General features: G+C 42.7%; 1 protein-coding gene across 6 annotated transcripts in view; it reads left to right on the forward strand.

Annotated features, from left to right (window-relative positions):
- The window catches only part of GPM6B (glycoprotein M6B), a 107,205-nt gene that overhangs the window by 70,943 nt on the left and 12,214 nt on the right, over positions 1–24,048 (forward strand). Inside the window, exons 1-3 of one of the 6 annotated variants that reach the window (XM_030943372.1) lie at positions 3,683–4,069; positions 11,419–11,538; positions 22,081–22,267. In XM_030943372.1, the coding sequence (XP_030799232.1) occupies positions 4,009–4,069; positions 11,419–11,538; positions 22,081–22,267 (368 nt within the window). In that variant the 5' untranslated portion in view covers positions 3,683–4,008. Of the gene's footprint in view, positions 1–3,682; positions 4,070–11,418; positions 11,539–22,080; positions 22,268–24,048 lie in introns of those variants that run through there. The other 5 variants (XM_030943201.1, XM_030943287.1, XM_030943636.1 and 2 more) reach the window with 5 other exon arrangements.

The following is a 24,048-nucleotide window of genomic DNA, read 5'->3' on the forward strand; positions in this document are numbered from 1 at the left end:
TTTGTTCTTTCTCTTAAATACTTAAAAAAAAAAAGTATTCTACAAGTGGTCTTTAAAATTAGTTGTTTGGACTATGTGTCAGTCTTGTTTGAAGGACAGTCACTGTATTTTAACTTCTGAGTCTTGGATCTTATAGATCATCTCAAATTGCTCTTCAGCTATGTGAGAACACTCTTTATTACAGCTCTGTGAAGCCTTTGTAGAAATGGCAAGTGTGTATTCATCTCCTGAAAGCTTGTGAAGAATTTGCTGTAGCTTATGGTAGAGCTTCTCAGCCTGCAGGAATGTAAACTAGATTCAGTGACATTAAAGATAGATGTTCAAAAGAAACTGGCACATGAACAGAATAGGGATTCTAATGTATTTTTTAACTTCTGCAATTGTGCTATTTTAATTGACTGAGCAAAATGATTAAATATGTGGTTTGGCGGGTTTTTTTAATACCTAGATAAAATAAATTTAAGCCTTTTTAAAAAACTATTTTGCAGTAAATGTGACTTGGTCTGCAGTGCCTTCACATACTTTCCTCCACTGCTATTCATCCTGAGGTTTGGCAGTAGTCTCAGCTGTGCTTGAGCAGCAGAAACCCTTGCTGCTCAGCCCCTCTTCTCATTTTCACTTTTATCTTGTTCTGCAAAAACAAAATGCTGGGCTGAACTTCTCAAATGTAACTAGCTGCCTGCCCTGGTTGCTGGTTATCTAAATCAGTTTGGTCTGTACAAGCAGGTTTTTGCTGAATATCAGTCTTAAAAGTTTTGGGGTTTTTTTAATTTTTTCCTTTTGTGGCTTAATCTTGTGCAGTGTTGTCATAGGCATAAACTTGATGTGTCCCAGTCTCATCACATATTATGACAAGGATGTATCTGTTTAAGGGAGGGAACATTGAATGAGACAACTTGCTGGCTGAGATTAATGCTTGAAGCACAAGATCAGCACCCATGTGAGCACTGGAGGAAATAGTAGAGTTTGTTTTATTTGCTGTATTTATCAATGATGGCATAAAAGTTTGAAAATCAAGAAATTACTTAGGATGATAAGTGCTTAAAACCTGTCATACATTGCAGCAATCCAGAAAATAGTAACAAGGGAGGGTAGAGAATTTTACACTCATATATCACTTGGAGCTTTTAGAGGATGATTTAGTTGGTAGGATTAACACTTTTGAGTAGTTGGGCTTGATGATTTTTGAAGTGCTCATTTCAGGTTCTTGTGAACTTGATTCTGGTATTCTGCATGGATTTTTCATTGCCTGTTTGGGGAAGGGGTTATTCTGGGGAAACAGTTGAGGAAATGGTCTCCCAGCCTGTTAGTTTTGAGTTTCTGAGTTTCTGAAACGTCACAAACTCTGAACTCCTGAGCCTGCCTAAAATTCTGCTCACCAGTAGGAAAGTGTGCAGCTGTTTGAAGGAGTAGATCTCACTGGTAAAGAGGGGAGGGCTACAGTCATGCGTTTCCTCCAGGGACAGTCTGTAACCACAGGTTATGTCTAATGTATTTTCTGTTTAAATAAAGGAAATTCCAGATTATGTTTGTATTTTCTGTGTATTTATACTGATAAGTGCAATGATATTGCACCACTTGAATTGGGTTATGAACAAGCCTTTTGTAACTTAGGATAGTCTGAAGGGAGGTTTCAGCCTTTTAAGGTTTTAGACCTTCCAGTCTAAAAGCAAAGATCATTAAGAGAGAGATCTAGACTGTGACAGAAGTACCAACTGCACAATGAGGCGTTCCAAGAAGAGAATTTTATGTCAGAAGCAATCAAGTGCTTTGACCAATTACTAAAATTTATGTGACTTTCAGCAAGGAGAGTGTTTTTGGTATGGATTTTCAGTCTTGCTGATGTTAAATTGGGAAAAAGCCCCACTCTTTGTAGAACCTTTTCTTTGTATAATCATTATACCAACAACTTTTAGTAATGGTTAAAAGAATACAGCAAACACATCAGCCATGCTTTCACCTTTTGGCCGATTGTTTCAGGGAGTGTGTTTGTAGTGCATGGTCTTGCTGGGGAGAGATTTCAATCTGTGTGTGGATTGCTGTCTTGGCACTGGAGAGGAAGGTGGGGGAAGTATGCCTTGCCACCTGGATTGAGGTCTCTGCTGTGCCTACTGATTTGATTACCTTCAGGAACCCAACCCCTTGCCCCACATTGGCTCCTGAGGATGCTGCATGCCATCTACAAATTACTACCTTCATCCTGCTTACACAGAGGTCTGCTGAAGTGGGAGCTTCAACTGCAGACTTTTCCTGGACTCCAAGGAAGCATTTTAGGCAAATGCTTGACACCAAGTTTTTATGCTGTGATACGAAACCATAGGATATGACCAAGACGTCCTGGCAGCTGTGCTGAAGCCTGAAGTCTGAGCAGTAATGCCCAAAGCAAAGTAACACCTGTGTTGGCTGTGGTGAGAGAAGAGGGTTTGTGCACTAATTACTTGAAAGACACAGGGACTTTCTCTAATGGTTGGGTCTGAGGCTTTTGTGCTTTTCACTTGACATCTAGAAATAAAAATGCACAGCAAAATTGTGGGTTGTAGTAACTTCAACCAGAAGATACTAAATTGCAGCTACAAATCTTTGGACTGCTTCCCTCTTCCCACTCTCCTGTTTGAATCTGTTATAGGGAACATGCTGGGTGTAGGTTTTGACATCCCCATCGTTTGCTGAATCTGCTGTGAGTCTTTGCAGGCTGCAGAACTGGCTGCAATGGCTGGACCACAAAGGCCATTACTCCTCACTTGTTCCACCATCCTACACACACAAAGGGGTGCCTTTGGGCACTTGTGCCCTGTGCAGTGTGTTGCACTGTAAGGCATTGAGACAAGCAAAGTGACAGGCAAGGTTAATGAGCCTCAGTGCAGCCTTAAATGTGTCAGTTGTCCTGGGTTTTGGGAGAGGAACAATACCCCTGTGTGGTGTAGCCCTGCTCTGTGGCTCCCCAGCACAAGAGTGGGCTGCGGACACCTAAAGTCACCTCATGCAGTGCAATGCTGGCTTGTCATGAGTTTGTTGCTCCCAAGTGCAGCTTATTTGATCATGTTGCAGTCTGTCTGGATTTTGGGGAGTGATCAAACGTGCTGAACAGCAACTCTGTGCTCACTCGCAAGCATGGCTTTAGGTCTCTAGTGGCAGACCTCCTTTTAAAGCCCAAGTTGTGTTTTCTTAAACATTTTATCCTTTAGAGTGTTGCACGTGCATTTTAGCTCACTTGAACTAGCTTCCTGTCTCCTTGCTTGGATATTTTTTTTTCTTTTTTTCCCCCCATTGTGCTCACGAGTCAAAGAAAGAATTAAAATTTTCCATGTACATACATATATATGCCCTCTTTTGCTTTTATGCTTCTCTCACACGGTCTTTTACCGTGGGTGAGCGGAACTCTCGGCAAAGAAAGCAAACAGAGAGAGCAGACCCATCACCCCCCACCCCTTGAAAGAGCAGAGGGCATGTGGAATAAATCAAAATGCAAAGCATAATAACAAGGTCCCATGGGAAAGGGACCCTTGTGATTGTGTGCCGGCGTGCACTCCCCTTGGAGACGGCGGCCGGGGGGCTCACCTCACCGCGGCCGGGGGCTCCTTTCTTTCTCCCTTGCATCTCCCCTCCCGGTGTCACCAATCCATTCACTACCCAGAGAATTGATTAACGTTTGTTGGGAGACGGGAAAGAGGGGAAGAGCGGAGGGCAGGAGGAAGGGGGCGCGATCGGGTGATGCTGTCCCCGCGGTGTGGCAAGGCGAGGCGCAGGATGGCTATTTTATAGCTGGGGACCCTGGTGACGTATAGCTGAGCGAGCTGGCACAGCTCCTCGTGGACCAGTCAGCGGAGCGAAATTGAAGCTGACAAGACTTTTCGGGCATTTTGGAAAGGACTGTAATCTACTGTAGGGGAGAACAGAGCCGCTCAATCACCGCCGCTGTAAATAGGAGACGGAAGGGAGTGAGAAAGGAGGCGAAGAGAAAAAGTGCTTGCTGGGGGGGGAGGGGGGGCGGCATTTTTGGTGGATGGTATGAAGCCAGCCATGGAAACTGCAGCGGAGGAAAATGCAGAACAAAGCCAAGAGAAAAAAGGTACCCAGGGGTCTAACAATAGCCTGTTTAAATCTTTTCATTCAGGGGGCTTAAAGAGGTTTAGGCCAGTTTTGTCACTTTTTCAAATAGCTCTTAAACAATCATTACTGCGTCTTCGGGCTTTCAGCCGTCCTTTCCTGCATGGCTTGACAACAAATTAATAGAGCATCAACCTTTCTGTCTGCGTCTGTATTTGCTCTGAATCTGTCCTAACCCTACCCGAAATGATGCTTGCAAAAGAAGTCTCGTTATTGCTGCGTCTTTGACAGATTTTGTTGATTTGGTTTACAGAGGTAGTGTGTGCCTGTGTGTTTGCATGTTGTTTTCGGAGCCGTAATTTGGTGTTTTCATCGAGACTAGCCATGTAGCAAGGCTGTGCAATGCAGTGTGGGAGACCTAGGTTATAACAACATATAATAGATTATAATGTCACACAACCTTCGGGTAGTGAGCTCCGTGCCAAATGCTACTCTTATTTTTAAAATTCCTTTTCTGTGGTGTCATCTGGCAAATTTTACTCTTGTAAAATTGTGAGTTTTGCAACATTAGATTTCAGGATGTGTTGATCACTGAGAATTGCTGCTTAATGGAGAGAACAATTCCATGGTAATGGTTCTGTTGTAGGGAGATGGCAGCGCTGAAAGAGAGGTGCTTCATCCATCCCAGCTTTACAGGTTGATTCTGTTCGGTCTGGAGTGCTGAACTTCAGAGCATAAATTCAACTCGCAAGGGATATTTTCTTTCTGCGTTGTATAATTTGTGTCAAATAACCGTTCCTCTTCAGTGTAGCAGACTACTCTACAGATCACAGCAGTTTGTTGGGTTTTTTTTTTACTGAATGGTACAGCAGCAACAAAATTATTTAAATTTCCACTGTCTTTTTACTTGAGCCATAGTACATTTTTTTAACCTGTTGTGTATCGTTTATAAGCAATCTGAGTATCTCATCTGAGTATCTCTTAGGCTTAGGCAGCTGATAAACAACTAGTGCATTTCCCCAAGCAGAATTCTTTCATCGATTGTTAAGCAGTTCAGATATAAACATGATAAATCCCGTTAGTATCCAGTAACAGATTTTGTTTTCCTGCTTTGAATCTGACTCCTGCTACACACTTAGTATAAAACAAGCTTCAGTTTCAAGTAAATGAAATTTGTCAAGTGATTAGACATAGTACTACATAATCCCTTAGGGATTTCACAAAAGGAGGTCCACTGATGAGAGATTAAACTCCGAAAGCCATTAGTGTATGTGGACAATAACCCACCTCAATGCAGATTTTGAGTAATTAATGTACAAAATGTCCTGAATAGATTGACTATAAAACCACCTTGAATTGATAGATCATTCTTCAAAAATTACAGCAATTCTTTCTTCTGATTGAGGAGCTTTTTTTAAACCAATGGAATTCATGTTACAATGAACACTAAAGAAAGTTATCCGCATGCATTAGCAGCTGCGCAAAACAAAATGTGTTGCTGAGTGTGTTTATGATGAGTTTATGGCTTCCCTTTTGTTTTGGCAAGGATGAAAGAACAACATGTAGAACAGTAAATCTGCTTCCAAGTCAAGGAGGTTGATCTGTTGCTTTCATCAAATGCAAGCAGGGAGCCTCCTATCCCAGTGTTACCACAATTTCTTAATTTTTTCTATGATAATTTTATACTTTGGATCTGTTACATAAGTACATGTATGTAACGCTTGTAGGCTTTGTTCCTGCTGATTCGCTGATTCTCTGGTTCCTGAAAGTAACATACGGTCTCTCACTGTATGCTCTGTTCTAAATTCTCAATTTGTTTCACAGCAAATTAAAATGCAGAAAGCTGAAACAGTCCTACTCCTAATTTCTATAGCAAAACAAATAGACCAGATCCCCTGCAAAGTTACTGCTGTGAAGTGGTCATGGAGAAGATGTATTTGGTTTTGAGGGTCAGGTTTTCCAAAGTGCTAAATCTGTCGAGTCCAGTTGGGTTTTCAGATGGGCTCAGCAGGCATCACGTACCTCTCAAATGTCAGATTTTTTCAATAGAGTTCTTTCACCAGCAGCTCCTCTGGAGGAAAATGGGCTTTTTCTCTGTGTAAAGAAACTCACAGGAAAATGCTGCTGCTTTATTTTGGGGTACAGAACAGAAGATTTAATTTACTCTCTGGACCACATCTCTTACTTGTTATGGCTCACATGCTTGCCAGCCTTGCAATATTTTCTTCTTCCTCTAGGGTCCTATCTGGACTTGGTAATGGCCATCCTTTATGAGATGCCCTAGATCCAGTGATTTCAAGGCAACTGCCACAGCTTGAAGCAGTTGAAGTCCTTTCACAGGGTCTTTTAACTCTTCCTTCTAGAAATTAATTGCAAAGCCTAAGGAGATAAACCACCATCTGAAGGGGTTTGGGTGATGCTGCTATTGCTAGGACAGAGCAAGGGAAGATCATGAGCATTCTGCTTTGGGTACTCAAGTTCACACTCAGTATGCTTTTCACTGCCATGTTCTGGGAAAGTATCTGCATTTATCTGATAGCAAATCGTGCTTTTAAGCTATTTAGTTAGAATTTTAAGCTGCCTGTTTCTGGGGTGTGTTTTCAATGCAAGGACCTTCATGATGATGTGCTGCCATTTTGTGGAATAAATACTTGGAGGAAGTTAGGCTAGGACTACATGATGTCTGTGTACAGGTCTCCCAATATTGGGAGAACCCTGGAGAGCAATGCTGCTGGAGCACTTGGCATGAGCAGCGAGGTCTGTTTTCAGTTTGAGCACCCAAAGCAGTCATACATGAGCAGTGGTGCCACACAGGTATTGGGTTGTGTTTCCCATCTCTGTGGCAAATGTGGACAGCCAGCTATTTTGGACTGCAGTGTAGCTGAGACAATATGCACAAGCTAATGTGCTTTATGAATAATTACAGATTGATAAATGAAAATTATTGAAGATTATTTAGACATTTTAAATTTCCTGAACTGTATAGACCTAAACCATGCTATCTTTTAATAATTTTCATGGATCCCCTGCCTGATTCAGGCAGCAATACTACCCAGCTGATGGATTCAGTGTTTATCTGACATTTGTTTCTCTGCACTCAGATGAGTGGCTGCTGTCCCAGTTTTTTTAATTGGAATTGGAACAACCCTCATGTTGATGGAGATAAGAAATAAGTCAGCTTTATGCTGTGTATCAGCAGCCCTTATCAGAGGAAAACACCATGAAAGCTGAAGCAAAATGTTTAACAGATACTTTGCAGGGCTGCAGGACAGATTGGATGCATTTTAAAGATGAAGGTTTACAAATTATTACAAATGACAGGGTTTATCTTGCAGGCATTGAATTAAATCACAATGTGAGGACTGGGCAGGCAGATTTACTGAGGTGGAATAAATAAGAAAAACGAAATGCCGTTTTGCATCAGCAGTGAAGGATATAGATCCTGATACACATTAGCAGAGACAAGAAGTTTCCCTTTTCATTTAACTGTGAGAAATACTACCAAGCTGCAAAATAAAAAAAAAATTAAAGAAGAAAAAAAAAAGAAAATAAACCCCAACTGTGGATGACCATGGTGAATTCACCAATTACACACGGGATGGAAGAAAGCCCGATGCTAGGGTTTAGGTTCCTTGTATGAATACATATGATGTTCAAATTGCCTATGCTCTGCTGAGGAATAATGAAGACCAGTTTGAGCAGCTGTACCAAAGGTCCCTTTTAATTGGCTCTTCCCTGCTTATGTTCTCTTGATAAAAGAAGACCTTGTGGTTAGTAATAGCTGTGAGCTTTATTATTTTTATGGTATATGAAGCCATTTTTCAGCTTTTAAGCTCTAAATAGACAAGTATATACTAGTCAAAAATAGCAAGAAAATACTTTGTTTGTCTTACACTATTGCACACAGTTGTACAGTTGTGTTTAAATGAAGCTGTAAAGTGCAATGTGAGAAAGGAATGGATTGTCGTGCAGTTTATTTCACTTTTAGTAAAGTTATTTTTGCATAGTGAGTTTCTGACATTCTGATGCATCACAGATGTATTTTTCATTACGACAAACTGGATAAAAAAGTCTTTTTAAAAATGTGTTATGATCATCAACCAAAATTTCCAAGGTACTCACCTAATGTAAGGCTCACACAGTGGTATCAGAGCTGTCAAGGCATTCAAAGATATTTAGTACGCTGCATATTTTCCCCAATTTTAAGCAGTTGATTGGTGTTTCAGATCCACTGACAACAATAACTGCTCTAAGTCCCTGAAGAATACGACTGTAGGAAGAGAGGTCCAGCCCTGGGAGAATCTGGGACACGCGATATTCTGGGGATAATAATTTGGCAGGCTTAGTGATTTAGGTTTTAATGAATAGGATTTGGTTTCTAAATAGGAGGGGGTTGAAAAATACTCGGAGAATGTACTCATACTGGTCTGAACAACCTCGTGAAAGCAGAAAACCTAGACATATGTGCCATGGGATATGGTAACGGGGGTGGGGGAAACCCAGATGGCACTGTGTGTGCACAATGAATTTGCAGCAGGAGCAAAGGGGGCAAAGAGGGGGGGAAAGTCTCCTTCAGTTACTGTGACCCTTCCCCATTTTCTGCCCAACCTTGCTCCTTGTCCACTATTCATCACCAGATCATCAATGACCAGACAACACCCTCTCTTTGCTCCCATGGACTGCTTCATCAGCTGAGACAGATGAATATTAAAACTGTGTTTCCTCTAAAACCATAAGATAAAGGCAGCAAGCATGAGGATGTTGAGCACTGAGTTTGATTACAGGCGTGCAAGATGATTCATCCCAATGAATATTGAACACCACAGTTGCCATCCGTGTGCCTGTGTGGTGTGACATGGAAGCATTGTCAGTTCTGTAGCTGCTGTGTTTGTGCAGGACTGAGGACAACCTGGTTCTGACAGGAGGCCTCAAGCTTGGCTGTGGGTGGAGGATATTGTTACCTAGGCCAGGGGATGCAATTAGTGCAGTTAGTTACTCAAAAAGCAAAAGGTAAAGACACCCTTAAGCCTCTTTCCTTTCCCAGTGATTCAGGGTACAGAGTTAAATTCCAATGGATATGGACTGTGTGCAGAAGTTGTTAAGCCACTGAAGCCTGGGGAGCTTCTGACCTGGTGTTGATTTTATGTGAGTGGGCCTGAATGGGTTCCAGCAAAGTCACCCAAGATACTCTTCAGCTTCAAAGGTCGTGCCATGCATGCACTAAGGGCTACCAAACAGCCACTGCTAAGTGGCTCTTTGCAGAGCAGTGGAAAAACTGAGATTCCTTATGGAGTTTGAGCTGCCAGCTAATGAAAGGAGCCCTGTTACTGCAAAACCAGAAATTACTAATTAAAGAAACCAACTCCATAGAATATTTTCACTTACAGAAATGATGCTACAAAGTTTACATGATGTCTCTGTGTTTCAGAGTTTGATGTTTGTACAGCAGACAGGTGACTTCACCAGCATTCCCCCAGGCTAAGGGAGAAAAGGAACTGCCTGCTCTGCTGCTCTGAACAAGTGCTTTTTGTGGCAACTGCGGGAGAAATCTCAAACTGGGTTCAAGCTAGTAGAATAAAATCTTCTTGATGTCGAAGGTTTGGCTTAGATGCTGCTGCAGTACAAATGAATAATTCTTTTCTTTTTGGAAGTGTTTGCAGTTGGTTATTTTTAATCTTATTTTTTTTTAATCTGAATCTGTTACCAGTGTCCAGTAAGTAAAAAGGCAGTGGGCAGACATTGGAGAGGCAGAGAAGGGGAGGTATGCTGTACTAGCGAAGAATTTTGTTTTCCAATTTTTGTTTTCCAATTTTTGTTTTCCAATAATTTTGTATCCAATTCCATTTTTATGGCTTTTCTTGTGATCTCCCAAGCAGGATTGTTCCTCTCTGAACAGAAGGAGATGATATCATCCTGAGAGTGTGCAATCATTTTGGAACAGTACTTTCAACACATTTTGAATTTTGTTATGCTCATAAGATGTGGAATTTGTCTTTCCTAAGAGGAAGAGTGAGCCACACGATACAGAATAATGTCTTCTGTGGAAGATTTACTGATACCTGCTTGCTGGTTTGCGTGTGAGATGCAGAGAGGGGAAAATTACCAAGCCATAAAGTATCCTTTAGAGAGACATTGATGCTAAATTTATGTAGAAAACCCAAAAGACTCCTAGTATTGGAGTTTGTTTGCTGATAAAGAAGACCAGCAAATTCTTGGTTTAAATCTCTAGATCCAGCATTTGGATTCAAGGCCAAGATTTTTTTCTCTTCTTGACATATGCAAATGTGGCTGTGCCAAACTCCTCATTGCACAAGCAGCAAAACCATATGAGAGGGACTTGGTCCAGGACCTTCTGAGCCCCTCATAGGATAGAAATTTATGGCATTTCTACTTCTCCTGCCCCTTGAAATTTGTCTCTAATCTAGTCTACAGTAGATGGGGTTTTCATCCTCACAACCTTCACGTTCTCCACATGCCCAAATGCTGCTGAATTGGATTTGCTTCAGCCAGAAATGATGGTTGCTTTCTCATTTAGCCCCTGCAGAGGGGCATTCTGATGCATTTTGAATAAAGGTCTGTCAGTGTCACCCTGACAGCTTTGACAAGGCCATAGTGGTAGCAATGGGGACATGTAGGCTCAGAAGTGGTTTGATGCTGTTTCCTGCCTCTTCAGGGGCACAGAAACCCTGTGCCAGTGAGTGTGCCATGAGTGTGTGAGTGGGTGAGGTGAGCTACTGCATGTGGGGTCTTGTTGCTGGGCTTCCTCTGGAAAGACAAGGAGTAGCAGGAATGCTCTTCTTGGCCATGAACCTGGAACAAATCATTTTCAACCCACTTGGTCCAGATTTTTGGATGTGAGCAGAGCCTAGGTGAAATAAAGCCTAGGTGATATAAAAACCAAACTTTTATTTTTTAATGTACGAAAGTATCAGTGCAAACCTTTGTGTTTGCCCTACCTTGACATGAAGGAATAACCTTTTTCTTTGACAGCATTAGTGTCTTTTTAAAAAACAGGTAACGTGATTTTCCATGACTTTACCTTCCTTTTCTGCTGGAGCAGAGCTTTTTGTCATGGACAAAGACAGGGAGACATGAGAGTGGGTGGGGGTAAGGAATAGAGGGCTCTTCCTTATGTGTTTTAACTCAAATCCTAGGTAGAGTTTCAGCTATTCAACCTTTCTTAACACCTGTGTGAGCATTTCCCTCTTGATCTTCCCTCCTAATCGCTTCCCTTAGTCTGTAAGGTTATGTTGTTTCAGTTCTGAAACTACAGTGTGTTTTTCTGGGCTCTTGTTTTTAAAGTTAAATGACTGAAAGTACTGAACTAAAACTTGCTGGTGACACTGACTTTTTACCACCTAAAATTGGCAGTGATCACCAGACCAGAAATGGAAATTGGCAGGTACCACTGGATGTACAGGAGTTCAAGGCCACACCGGTACCATCATGTGCCAGCATTGAGAGGCAATATTAGTCCTTTGGGGATTCAAGGTAAATAAAGGGCTGGGTGAAAGGGAAATGAAGAGATCAGAAATGGTAGTAGCATAAACTTAATGCTTTGCAGTAGTCCTAACAATTTAAGATAAACGTTCCTCTGTTTTTCTTGTTTTATTTGTTAAGGCTGTAAGGAGCCTACTTCTTTTTGTATGAATACTTGACATAAATTTGAATTTCCTTGTTTATGCTTGAAAGACAATAATGCGTCGTGTGAGGGACAGCTTCCTTTTAACTGTGCTCCCAATTGCTTCAAAATTGTTTATGGATGAGATGAAATGGTTTGGGGGTTTATGTGGATGAATCCATCAGACTTATCAACCACAAATGCAGAAATGACACTAAAGCAGTGACAGCAAATCTGACTCACTGGTAGCCTATGCTTCATAGACAATATTCTGTGGTTTGGTTTGCACTTTTCCCTTGCTAGAAGCACTAAATGCATCTGTGAGAGTCTAGAGGAGAATTTCAGGTGAGGCTGTAAAAATGGTTTGGTGATTCTCCATGCCTGTCCTTTCGATGTCTGGCTTGAGACCTCAAGAAGATCCTATTTACTTTTCATGAAGCCTTATTTTAAGGGTCTGTGGGGGAATTGAGTTTTGAAGCATCTCAGAAAGGCACCTGAAATCAAGCCTGTGATTGATCACATTAGAAAATTCCAGTCTGACTGATGGATAGCACAGCAAGGGATGTATATGCTCAGAGACAGCCTTTGCAGCTAGCTCAATCCAGAATTCTCTTCTCTTTATGGAGCTGAGTGACTGAAGCCCGCTTGACAGCTTGTTTGCTGGAGAGGCCTGCCTCCGCATCAGAGACTTTAATAGCAATGCAGGGAAATATTCACCAAAGCTTGCTGCCTCATCCTTCCCCTTCCCATCATATTTTCCTGCTCTTGTGCTTTAGGATTCAAATGTTTATGTATTTCAAATGGCTTTTTCCCCAAAAAATACTTAGGTCACAAATTATGATCTCTGTCTTCAGTATCAATATTCATTTGACCATATTTTATGACAAGTTACCTGGGTGACAGGTTTGGGGCTGATAGAAGATATTTCCAAACTTCACATTTAGTACACATGGGATATTTTACACACAAAAGAAATGCTTCAGGGAGTGGTGGTAGATTATGAATGCTGCCTTCCTGAGCTGTGAAGGATGTGGAAGGAGCAGGCTAGACCCTGGTTATCAGGGTCTTGGGCCCCTTCAGCTGTCCCCAGTGATGAGACATGTCCATATGTGCTGGCACAGATGAGCCAGGACACAGAGATGCACAGCCTTCTGTTACAGCAGCTGGGAGTCTGGCACCTAAAATGGTGCTAGAAACCCTTGTTTAGGCAACTGAACCCTTTTCAGTCTGCCTTGGGAATCTTTCTGAGCTAGCATGTAGGTAAATATGCCTGTCATGAAGGAGTTAAGGATGAAAGGGTTCTTGGTGATGGTGTAAACCCCCCTGCCCCCACCAGAGCCCAGAAATGCCAGTTCAAGGGAAGATGTTTTAAATGGCTACACTTAAAGAAATTAAAAGTCTTTTAGGCAAAAATGAAACCTCTCTGAACAGATCTTGAGTAAAACCAACTTGCCAGTGATGGATTAGCCACCGTGAAAATGCTGGTCTTCTCTCCTGTCCCTTAGCTTGCAGGGAAGATGTCACTTCAGCCTCAACACAAATTCCTGCTATAAGATGCCTCCCTTCAGCACTGGCCTACAGCTCCCCACTGCTGGGTGGCACTGGCTGCTGTGCTGAGATAACCTGTGCTCCTTTGACAAACCACAGGATTTCTTGGGTGCCTTTGTCTCCTCTGTCAGTGTCCAAATGGGCATCACTATGAGGGCACTTCTGTGGCAGTCCTCATGGCATCCACCTCTTCTTCCAGGGTCTCCAGGTACAACATGATCTCACTTCCCTAATTTAAGCTTGAATCCAGCTCTTGAGCAACTAGGGAAGAGTCAGTGTGGGAGATTCACTGCAATGCTGGAGCCAAGAGATCCCCAGAACATCTGCAAGCTTAATGAGCCTTTCAAAATGCTAAAAGAATTTTTTTCCCAGAAAGCAAAGTGCCATCTTTTTCTCTAGAAAGAGAAACTTTGCAGTAGTTGTTTAACATGAGCTTAGCTGTAGGCACTATTCCAGGTTGTGTGGGTGTTGTTTGCTTTATGGAATTTTTTTTTTTTTTTTTTTGAAACCTGCTTCCCCCAGCTGCTGGGAGGTGTTTCAGCTGCTCTGTGAGCACATAAGGGCATGTGAAGGTGGAGTATCTCACTGAAACAGCCTTACTGCTCCTTTGCGGAAACAAGCTCAAGTTTTGGAAATGAGGTGGGGATTCAGCTGGGGAAATAATAGCATGAAAGCTGTTGCAGAACAAAGGACTTCTACAGTTACAGTTCAGTTTTCTCATTACTCCTCTTGTTCCATAGTTGGATGAATGTCTGGGAAGATCTTTGCATCTTCAGTTATCTCTTAAATTGAGAATTTACCTTCTGAATCTGAGATCTGCCAGGCTGGAATACATACACACACGCACCCCCCACACCCACACATACACATGCACAATGCACAAACACACAAGTTTTGGCCTGTTTTCAGCTCTAGGGAGAGAGAGGTTGTGTTTCTTGTTTGCTTCTTTATAGCTTAGGGAGGAGTCAACTGGGGAAGCGGTCAATAGCGGTGGCTGAAATCCAGTGAGGCTAAAGTCTTGCTCTCCTGCTGGGTGCTGAAGGCTGGTGGAGGGTGAGGTGAGTTACAGCTGGCAAAAAGGTGGAGCTAAGAGTTTCAACTCCATTCTTCCAGGTAAGATATTCACCTTTGATTACAGTAAAAGTCAGCTTTCAAAATCACGTCAGCCAAGATACAGGTGGGTCTGGAGGATGGTTGGATCAAGGAAACTCAAGTGTCCTTACAGATTTTCACAGAGCTATGGAAGTCGCCCATGAAACCATAATGCTTAGGTGCCTTTGTATTTCCACACTGAGATTGTCTAGACCTTCAGGCAGTTTGCCCATTGCTTCATCTCTTTTACCTTTCTACCTTGAGTTTGTCCAAAATTATCTCCTGGGCTGGCACCTTTTGAAGCAGCAGTTCCAGCATGTTGAACTTCCCAAGTGTTTCTTCAAAGAGGAAAAAATAAGGGAAGCAAGAGGAGGAAGGCCAGAGCAAGGGCAGAAAGGAAGGAGGGTCTTCAGGCCTGTTGAGCAGTGAGTTGTTGATGTTTCAGCTGAGAGTTACAGCCCCAGTTTGGACCTGAAGCTGCCCTTGCTGGTGCAGTGTGTTTGAACTTTGAGCTCTGCATGCCAGTTGAGCATTTCCACATGCTCAGGCTGCACTGAATCCCAAGGGTTATTTTGGATAGTAAATGCTAGAACAAGTCTCCAGGAGAAATAATGCCAAAGCATTTATCAATAATGCCTGATCTGTCCCTTATGTGAGAAGTCTATTTTTTAAATCACCAGCTTAATTTTTTTCCTGCAGAAGTAGCTTAGAGCTAAGAAATATCCCTCAAGAATTCTCATTGAAACCTGTTTGAAGTAAGGCCTTTTCCAAGGTATAAATTAGGTATTTTTCTTCTGCTATGGATTCTACTGTTTCATAGGCCAAAAGTAAAACAGAGACATGAAGTAAAATGAAGTTCTGCCTGACCTCTGTCCAAAAGCAATAAAGCTGGACAAGAGCAACTCTCTCATCCCACCATCTTGTGGGGCAGCAGTGTTCTTCCTGTGCAGGTCTGACTCCTTTCTCTCGTACAGCAAACAGCTGGGATGGGCACTTGCAATAAGTATGGATGTAGTGATTCCTATTCTGAGGATTTTACTGTCTGAAAACAGAACACCTGTGAGCTTAATGAGCCTTGCAGAGGTTGGAATGATATAGATGGGGAGTGTGTGTATTTCACTAAATTTGAAGAAGGTAAACTAGATAAGGCATGTAAAAAACACATTCAGATAATCTGTCTTTGCATGAAACAGGTTTGGTTCCAGAAATGTGAGTGCAATTTTTTTCCTGTCAGAACTGCTGATTTGGGAAGAAGAGATTTGGAAGGGAAAAAAATAAGGTTATGATTACTGCTATCTGTTCTTAGAGTCTTCTCTGCATCATTTAACACCATTCAGAAGAAACAAATCTTGCCATGGTGAAACAGCCTTTTCTCCAATTTGAACATCATTTTTTCCTTAGTGAGAGAAAAAAAAATAGCTTTTGCTGTAGATGAATATTGATAACCTCTGAAAGGCTGTTTGGTTTCTTTGAGCTCTTTTGTTTGTTTGTTTGTTTATTTGTTTGTGGGGTTTTTTGGTACAAGAAAAAAAAGTGCTTGATTTTAAACCTGTGCTTACTGTATTTTTGCAGACAAATTCAGAAAGCACTTGATATCATTTCTCATACAGTACCACAGCAATACTCAGTGCTTTGTGGATTTGAAGAAGAGTCTGCTAATGGTTCCTCCAGGCTGCGAGATGCTTATTCTTAGTGTGCACCAGTTCTCCTGCATTCTCTGCATTGGTTTCCAGCACAGGAGGTGTGAGCAAGGACTTTTAGTTCTCTTCTGCACAAGAATATGGAAGCATCTAACTGATAACAGAGAATAAATACCTTTTCAGAAGAGGGGAACTAGCTGTATGACAGTGCTGAAACCAGATATCTTGTATGTGTATCAAGAATAACTGGAGAAGTTACAATTAAAGCTCATGACCTTGAGAAAGGAGCTACTTGTTCTTCAGGTAGCTCTTAAATAGTAGAGGCTGGGGTGAGGTTTACTGGATGGATCAGGCTACCCCAGATCTCACAGGTTTTTACCTGAAAGAAGCATCTTGTGCTGGCCGCTTGGAGGGATAACAGAGGTGCTCTTGCTGCATTTCAGGTCTGATCCTTCATGGCAGCCCTGATGGCAGTGTTCTCCAAAGGTCATGTCCCCTTCACCACAGGGACTGCTGGCCAGGAAGGAGCTATTGATTAATAACCCTGGAAGAGGAGAATGCAAATACACTGGGGAGATTATCAATCTGGCTAGACTAAAGTGCATTTACATTAAGTTTTCTGGCTCTTATGAATTAATTTTCAGTATAAGTTAATTTCACAACTTCTTATTTGTGTAGGACAAAAAGGCAAAATTAGGAAATACTGAAAGGAAGTTTCTGTAGAAGAGCCTTAAGTGGTTTGTGGAAGGAGAAGAAAGGATTTTCTCTATTTGAGTTCATCACTTATTTAATCTGTTTAATGTTAATCCACTGGTGAGTGAACATTTATTCTAAGTAGTAACAGCAGGTTTTGCTTTGTGTCATGTTTTGTAAATCAGCAAAATTTAAGATGAACAGGAATCAGTAAGGATAGATCTTGAACAAAGACTTCCATGTGATTAAATGTAGAGCCTTTTTATTTTAGTTGCTTACTAAAGCATGGAAAGAAATTTGTCACAGGCTTTAAACTTACCCTTGTAAGGTTAGATATTTTATCTTTTTGTGTTGTTGCCACTGACCCTTGGCTGCAGGTGTGGGTGACAGATGTGAGGAGTTATCTTATTGCCAGGTACTGGCTTAGTCTCATGCAGAGAAGAAAGAGGTAAATTCCAATTTTGCTTCCGAGGTATTAGCCTATTCCCACATCCCTCACTGCTTCTCCTGTGGCTGCCTATCATGCAGCAGTAGGAAAATGTACATCCTAGCATGCATAAGCCATTCAGAATGGAAATTTTCAAACATACGGTGGGTGGCAGTAAAATTGGCAGTTGCTTTCATTGACATAAAGTTCATTTTCTGACAAAAATCCATGGTGGTTTAGGCCTCCAAGGGTATTATTCATGCTTGGTATTGGGTAGTCTTCAACACTGGGGAAAGCAGGAGGTAAATGTCAAGTACTGAGTTGTCCTCTTACATTTATTTGTGAATTGGGAGTGATGCTACCAACACTAGGCTCCTGTGGATGTGTAGTAATGAGCCCAATTTAGTTAGATGGCTGCATTTAAGATGTCATCTATCTAGTGCTTTCATTTAAGGTGTTATCTAGGGCTTTCTTCCCTTGGATTTCTTGCAACCTTCCTTTTGTTAGAACAGTTCCTCCCCACGTGATTGTGGTTCCATGGTGAAACATGAAGTGCAATTTCTGCAATGTATTAACTGGGCTGGTGTCTGACAGGCCAGCATTTCTTAAAATGTGTTACACAATTACAGGAAGTAAGTGACGAGGAGAAAATGATGCCCATTGCTTTATCTTTCATGGGAGGGGAAGAAACTAAACTTCTAAGGAAAAAAAACTGGGAACTAATTCAAAGACAGCCACAGGATCCTGGAGGTTTAGCTCCCTGAAATGGAAAACTTTTCAAAGCTCCTTTCAGGTTTTCTTGGTTCCGTGGTTTTTTGTTCCATAGTGACCTTGACTATGGACCAGTGGTTAGAACCTGAGATGCACTGAGGTGCTAGTACAACCTGGGAGGTGTTTGGAACATTAGACAATAGGCTGGTTTTCTGTCCAAGAGGTGTGAATATTCTTTCTTTACAGCATGTTTTCCATGCTTTGCTTTGAGAGAGGGCTTTGTGAACATCAGCCTGTCTCAGCTTTTCAAGTCTGGGCTTCAAGAACTGATGTAGAGCAAGCCGTAGGAATACTCAAGGAAGCTACCTGATCCTATTGCATTGTCCTTTGTAATTTCCAAAACACAGATTTGACCTTAATAGGATAAGGTACTGTGTGAGAATGGCTTCTTTTTTCTTTTTATTTAAAGACCATTTTCCATTAATTCTCTACTACCTTGCCATTCTGAGTTTAAATCTTAAAGCTGTACTTAAAGTACCAAAGGCGGTTTAGCCACACAATCACCATTTGGCATGGGAAATTGAATGGCTAAGCCCCTGTATGCATGCAGTAGGCTGTACACTGCTGAGCAGATTGTATAATTGTTCATCATACATTAAGCAACCAATTGCCGATTTATGTACATATGTAGGTTCATCCTTTACCAATTTCCTGTGACTGATAGCTGCCAGGAGATTAAAAGAATGGCCAGTTCCTGTTTCTTTCTCTTCCCTTTATTTTTGTCCTTTAGCAAGAATATTTGTGCGTGTGTGTGTGTTTAATAGCATTCATTCGCTAGAGAATAATCTCAGTCTTTGTTTTAGCTGGCCTCCTTCTGAGAGTGTGTTAAATCTGTAGCCAAGATCACAGGCAGCTCTGGGCAAATCATTGGGCTGTTATTAACCTGCCTCCATGGCAACTGCTGCTCACCAGCCTGAGGACAAAAAATGTTTTTATTCTGCTGAGTTGCACAAAAGGTTCTAGTGATGCCTTGCACAAAATGGCCATTGAAAGGGAAGATGCAGTGATGTGTGTTTGCGCTGTACAGTTTCATATTTAAATCGTTTTATACTGTTTCATTGGAAGTGGATATACAGCTGAACAGTGCAGCGTTTTGGCCATATGGAAAGTAAAAACTAGCAGAAAATTGGAGCTGAACTTATTTTAATGCTACTTATTTTTGTCAGCTTGAGTTCACAGGCCTTCAGCCTGCAGTTGTCAGCAGAGTGTTAGCAAGTTATTTTGTGAACATGAGCTAGGCAAACATCTTCCTGGGGTTTCAGTTGTACTGTGTGAAGATAGTTGCTGACTTAAGAGTTGCAGAGAGAGAACATAAAGGTTTCCTGGAAAGCTTTCTTAATTGTTTTCAGAAATCCTCTGCTTTGCTTCAGTGCTTCTTTGGGAAGCTTGGTAAGCGTATCTCAGTTCTTGATGAGCTTCACGTTGTAGCTGGTTTTGAAAGCTGCTCTTGGCAGTATTGTTTTAGGCTTAAATGTGTTAAAATTATTAAATCAGCCATATTGCTTGGGCTAGGCATGGCTTTAATCTGCTCATAAAGAGTATTCACAGTGGGATTTGAGGGGGAGGTCTGGCAGCCCCAGCACTGAGATGAGGTTGCATCCTGCAGTTAGTTACCCTCTGGCAGGAGGCTGTGCAGCTCTGCTGTCAATTTGAGTGCAGAATGACTATGTATGGATGGATGCTGTCTCTTGGAAACATGCTGGTTTGGGATGCTTCATGTGCTTGCAAGCTGGCTGTGTGCTGTTTCCAGGTGTACCAAAGTTTCTCTGATTCCTGCTTTAGTCTTGGGGTCAAGGTGAGTAGTTCCTGCAGTTCCACATATGGGCAGTTTTCTCTGTTCAGAATAATGTGGTTGCTTTAGACATCTCTGAGGGTGTCTAAAGCCAAGATACCCTTGGCCACCCAAGTTCTGTGATGTCTTTTTACTTGGACTGCAGAGGAAGACAAAGAGTATGGCCACAAAGACAATCTGTGCAGCTGCCAGTTGCTGAGAGGTGAGAGCGGCTCTGCCACTGTTACCTTGTGTTTGAGGGTCTGTGGATTAGTGGCAGATACTGTCGTGTTTGGGTAAGGGATCCAACAAACTCCTCAGGGCAAATGTTCTGCCAGTGGCCTGGAAAGCTGGCTTGGCAGTATGGGGTATTAAACATCAGTCCTGGGTATACACCAGTTTTTAGCTTTGTCAGGCTGCTCCCATTTTCTGAAACCAACAGCTTTTCTTTTGGATCTTGTCAATCTCTTGGTTTTACTTCCAGCTGTTTTTATTTTCCGTCTTTGATGGGATCCTTCTCTAAAGCAGTCTGTGGGATCAGCTCAGTTTAAGTGATCAACCTCTCCACACTAAGCAATGATCAGGTGTTGGGTCTCTGCTTTAGGAGTGTGGCTCGAAAGGTGGTTTATTTTGTGCTGTGACCACAAGTGTGTTGTCTGCTGGGTCAGAGATCGATACTTTTGGATAATCTTTTGTGGCTAATCCTGCATCAGGTGCATGCCTTTCTTGGATTAACTCTGGGAGGTTTGGACCAGATGCTGTGGAGGAGAGCCAGGCTCACGTGCGTGGCTGCTCTTGCATGTGAGCTGCTCGCAGGCAGATTCCCCTGAGCAGAGGATTGCTCTGCAAGGTATGTTGTCTGAACTCAGCTCTGGACCTCTGTGATAAAATGAAAGCCAGAGATGATTTCCTCTGATAGCGTGCATTTGGATTTTGTTTGGCCTGTCACTGCTGAGCTGCAGTGTTTGCTCATTTGGCAGTATTTTTGTCATGAAGATAGTTCCTACTGAGTGGACTCCAGCTGTGGGCTAGACTATAAAACCTTCCAGGCTTGTTTCCATACAATCAAATCTTGTCAGCAGTTAGTGAAGTAAGTAATTTTGATGGTGATAGCTGCTTAAGCCTGACTAGGGCATTTGCTAGTGACTCTCTAAAAGAAGAGTTTCTCACTTATGAAATGGGAAATCTTTCAATTATCAGATGCATGTTATTCCCCAGTGCCTCATAGAAGCGCCTGCTCTGCAACTCATTCATTAGTGGGAAAGGGAGGGGGATAAAAATAAACTTGCCTCATGTGGTGGCTGGAGACTTGCTGATCTTTGTGAGGAATTTTTTGGGTGGGAAGATGTGATGTCCTTATTTGCCAGCTGTCTCCTTGCCTTCAAATGCTTTGTCCATGTAGCGCCTTGCCATAGCAGCAGTGGCTGTCCTGCACGCTGGCTGCTCCATTAAGCGTTGTCTTAATGGCTTGTGTTCTTTGCAGTTGTATGAAATGCACATTAATGGGGACAGCTTAATGCCATCGCCCTGAAGTAATGAATTGGTATGGATTGCCATTGCCATTATAGCGCAGTTAAAAGCTGCGTTTGTTTCCGATTTACATTTCCCAGCTTTGTAAGCAGATGGGTTTTCAGGCCACGCAGTTGGAACAAACCTGGCAATTCAGCTGCAACCTCCTTATTACAGTGTTCATACAAATAGCAGCTCTGGGGGGGATGATTTGTTAACTCAGACCAGTTAAACAATGCATTTCACTTGATTGTGATACTGCAAACTGTATTCAGGGATCACTGTAAATCCAGTGTATCCTATAAAAAGCTGGAAATGTACTGTCTATGTAATACAGCTTCATACAGCTGCCCTTGACAAAAATTGTTACTCTTTGGACCCCATTCAATTGTTCTGTTGTAAAAGTATCTGTATCCCTATAACCTCATGTGGATTTATATAAAAAGGTAATTTCGGAGTAGTGGGAGAGTGTGGGGTAGTTAAGTTTTGTGGACCTAAATATATTCATGTTCTCATGAAAGTGCAAAGCATGTCCTACTTGTCCAAAAGGCTTCCTGAGTAGTTGCCTGTCTAGCTCCCAGACTGCTGCCAGCATAGGTGCCATTAGTAAAGCTGAAACATGGTGAGCTCTAGATGAGCAGCTGAATTGCAATGGATCACTTTAGACAGTGATTTTTTTGCTTTTTCCATTTCATAGGCTGTCTCATCGATCTCCTCTTGATCCTGTAAAGACAGGAGCACTCAGCCCACTTTCTGGGCTTTGAGTCCATACCAACAGATCTGTAGGTCACTGCTTTAGAGGGTGATGCTGTCTTGTACCACCTATAGATTTTTTGCTTAGCATGTCAATGCCTGGGCCTTTTATTCCCTCTGGCTTTTACCAAGTGGAGGACGAATATTCTTTTCCTCATAATTTCCTTTTTGCTCATGACATTTCTTTTGCTTTCTCTCTTCTGCTTAGGTTGCTTTGAATGTTGCATTAAGTGCCTAGGAGGAGTGCCATATGCTTCACTCGTGGCAACCATTCTCTGCTTCTCGGGGGTAGCGTTGTTTTGTGGCTGCGGCCACGTGGCACTCACGGGAACCGTGTCTATCCTCGAGCAGCACTTCTCCACGACTGCCAGTGACCATGCTTTGCTGAGTGAAGTGTAAGTATGCCTCCCATTCCCATTATTCATCATAACACCCTCATGCTAAACAAGCAGAGATGGATTCAAATCTCAATCTCCATCCCTGAGAATTAGGTTGCTTGTTTTTGTAGCGGCGCTCAGTCATTTACTGGTGTTGACGTACAAAAGAAGCCAAAGTGTGTGTCCTGGTATGCCTGCTTACACTGGGACCAGCACTACTTAATATCTTCATCAGTATCACAGGCAGCGGAATGGAGTGCACTCCCAGCTGCTTTGCAGATGGCACCCAAGCTGAGGGGTGCAGTTTGCTTACCTGAAGGGAAGGATGCTGCCCAGAAGGACCTTGAAAGCCTTGAGGGGTGGGACTATGTGAGCCTCATGCTGCTCACCAGCAGCAAGTGCAAGGTGCTGCACATGGGTCAGGGCAATGCCCAGTATCAACACATGCTGACACATGGAGGGATTGAGAGCAGCCCTGCCAAGAAGGACTTGGGGGTGCTGTTGGATGAAAAACTGAACGTGAGTTGGAAATGTGCACTTGCAGCCCAGGAAGCCAATTATATCCTGGGCTGCATCCAAAGCAGTGTGACCAGCAGGGTGAGGGAGGTGTTCCTGCCCCTCTGCTCTGGTGAGACCCCACCTGGAGTGCTGCATCCAGCTCTGGGTGTGCTCAATGCAGGAAGGACATGGACCTGCTGGAGTGACTCCAAAGGAGGCCACCAAGATGATCAGGGGGCTGGAGCACCTCTTCTGTGAAGACAGGCTGGGAGTTGGGGCTGTTTAGCCTGGAGAAGAGAAAGCTCTGGGGAGACTTTAGAGCAAACTTGCAACACCCAAAGGGAACTACAAGAGAGCTGAAGAGCAACTGGTAGCAGGGCCTGTTGTAACAGAACAAGGGGTAACAATTTTATTTTAGGAGTTGATTTAGTTTTTGTTGATGACATACGGTTGGAAGGATGTCAGGAATAACAAAGAAGCATGGTTCTGACCCTCCCTCTTCAGAAGAAGCTGGACTAGTATAGGAGAAAAAAGAGAGAAAAAAGGGGAAAGATCTACAAATGTAGCCTTTGGATATAACCACAGGTGAAATATTTGGGTCATTTATGTTCCCAAGGCTTCTCTGTGAGGTCAGAGGAATGCCTGGAGTGCTGCCTCTGGTCCCATGTCCAGCAGCCAGCCTGGCCATGTGTGGCTGTGATGAGGGGATGAGCACAGTAGGCATGGCTCACACAGGAGTGCACAGGCAGCACGCCAGACAGGTGATATTGAGGACTCTGATATCAGGGCCCTATGCAGCACACTTAATTCTTATTTTCTTTTTAATTTCTGTTCTCACTGACTCCCTGTGTGTGCTTGCAGGCATAGATCTGCCAGTTTGCTGCATGCCTTCTGAGCACTGGTGCTGGTCCCACAGCATTTCAGGGCTTCCCCTGTCCACAGGACCCTCTGTACCCTGACCTGCTCTGGGACTGCTCCCCACTGGGTCCCCCCTTCCAGCACTGCCCACACTCAGTCCCTGGCTTTGGCTTGCAGTGTGTCCCCAGCTCCAGGGCATGAGCCACCAGGGCCCTGCAGTTAGACACAAAATTTAGTGAGAAAATGTAAGCAGCTGTTCTTCAGCAACTGGGTAACAAAATACCCTGTGCTTGCATCAGTCTCCATTTGAGCAAAATAGAAGAAATTGCAAAAGCAGCAGTCATAGGCAGCAAGTTTTATGTTTTGGAGAATTGTTGACAATGTTTCTTGTCATGTCAGCACCAGCAGCTGGGGAAATGCATAATTCCTACCAAAGCAGCTCA

Source organism: Camarhynchus parvulus, chromosome 1 (genome assembly GCF_901933205.1).
Source record: "Camarhynchus parvulus chromosome 1, STF_HiC, whole genome shotgun sequence".
In the NCBI taxonomy this organism is placed as follows: domain Eukaryota; kingdom Metazoa; phylum Chordata; class Aves; order Passeriformes; family Thraupidae; genus Camarhynchus; species Camarhynchus parvulus.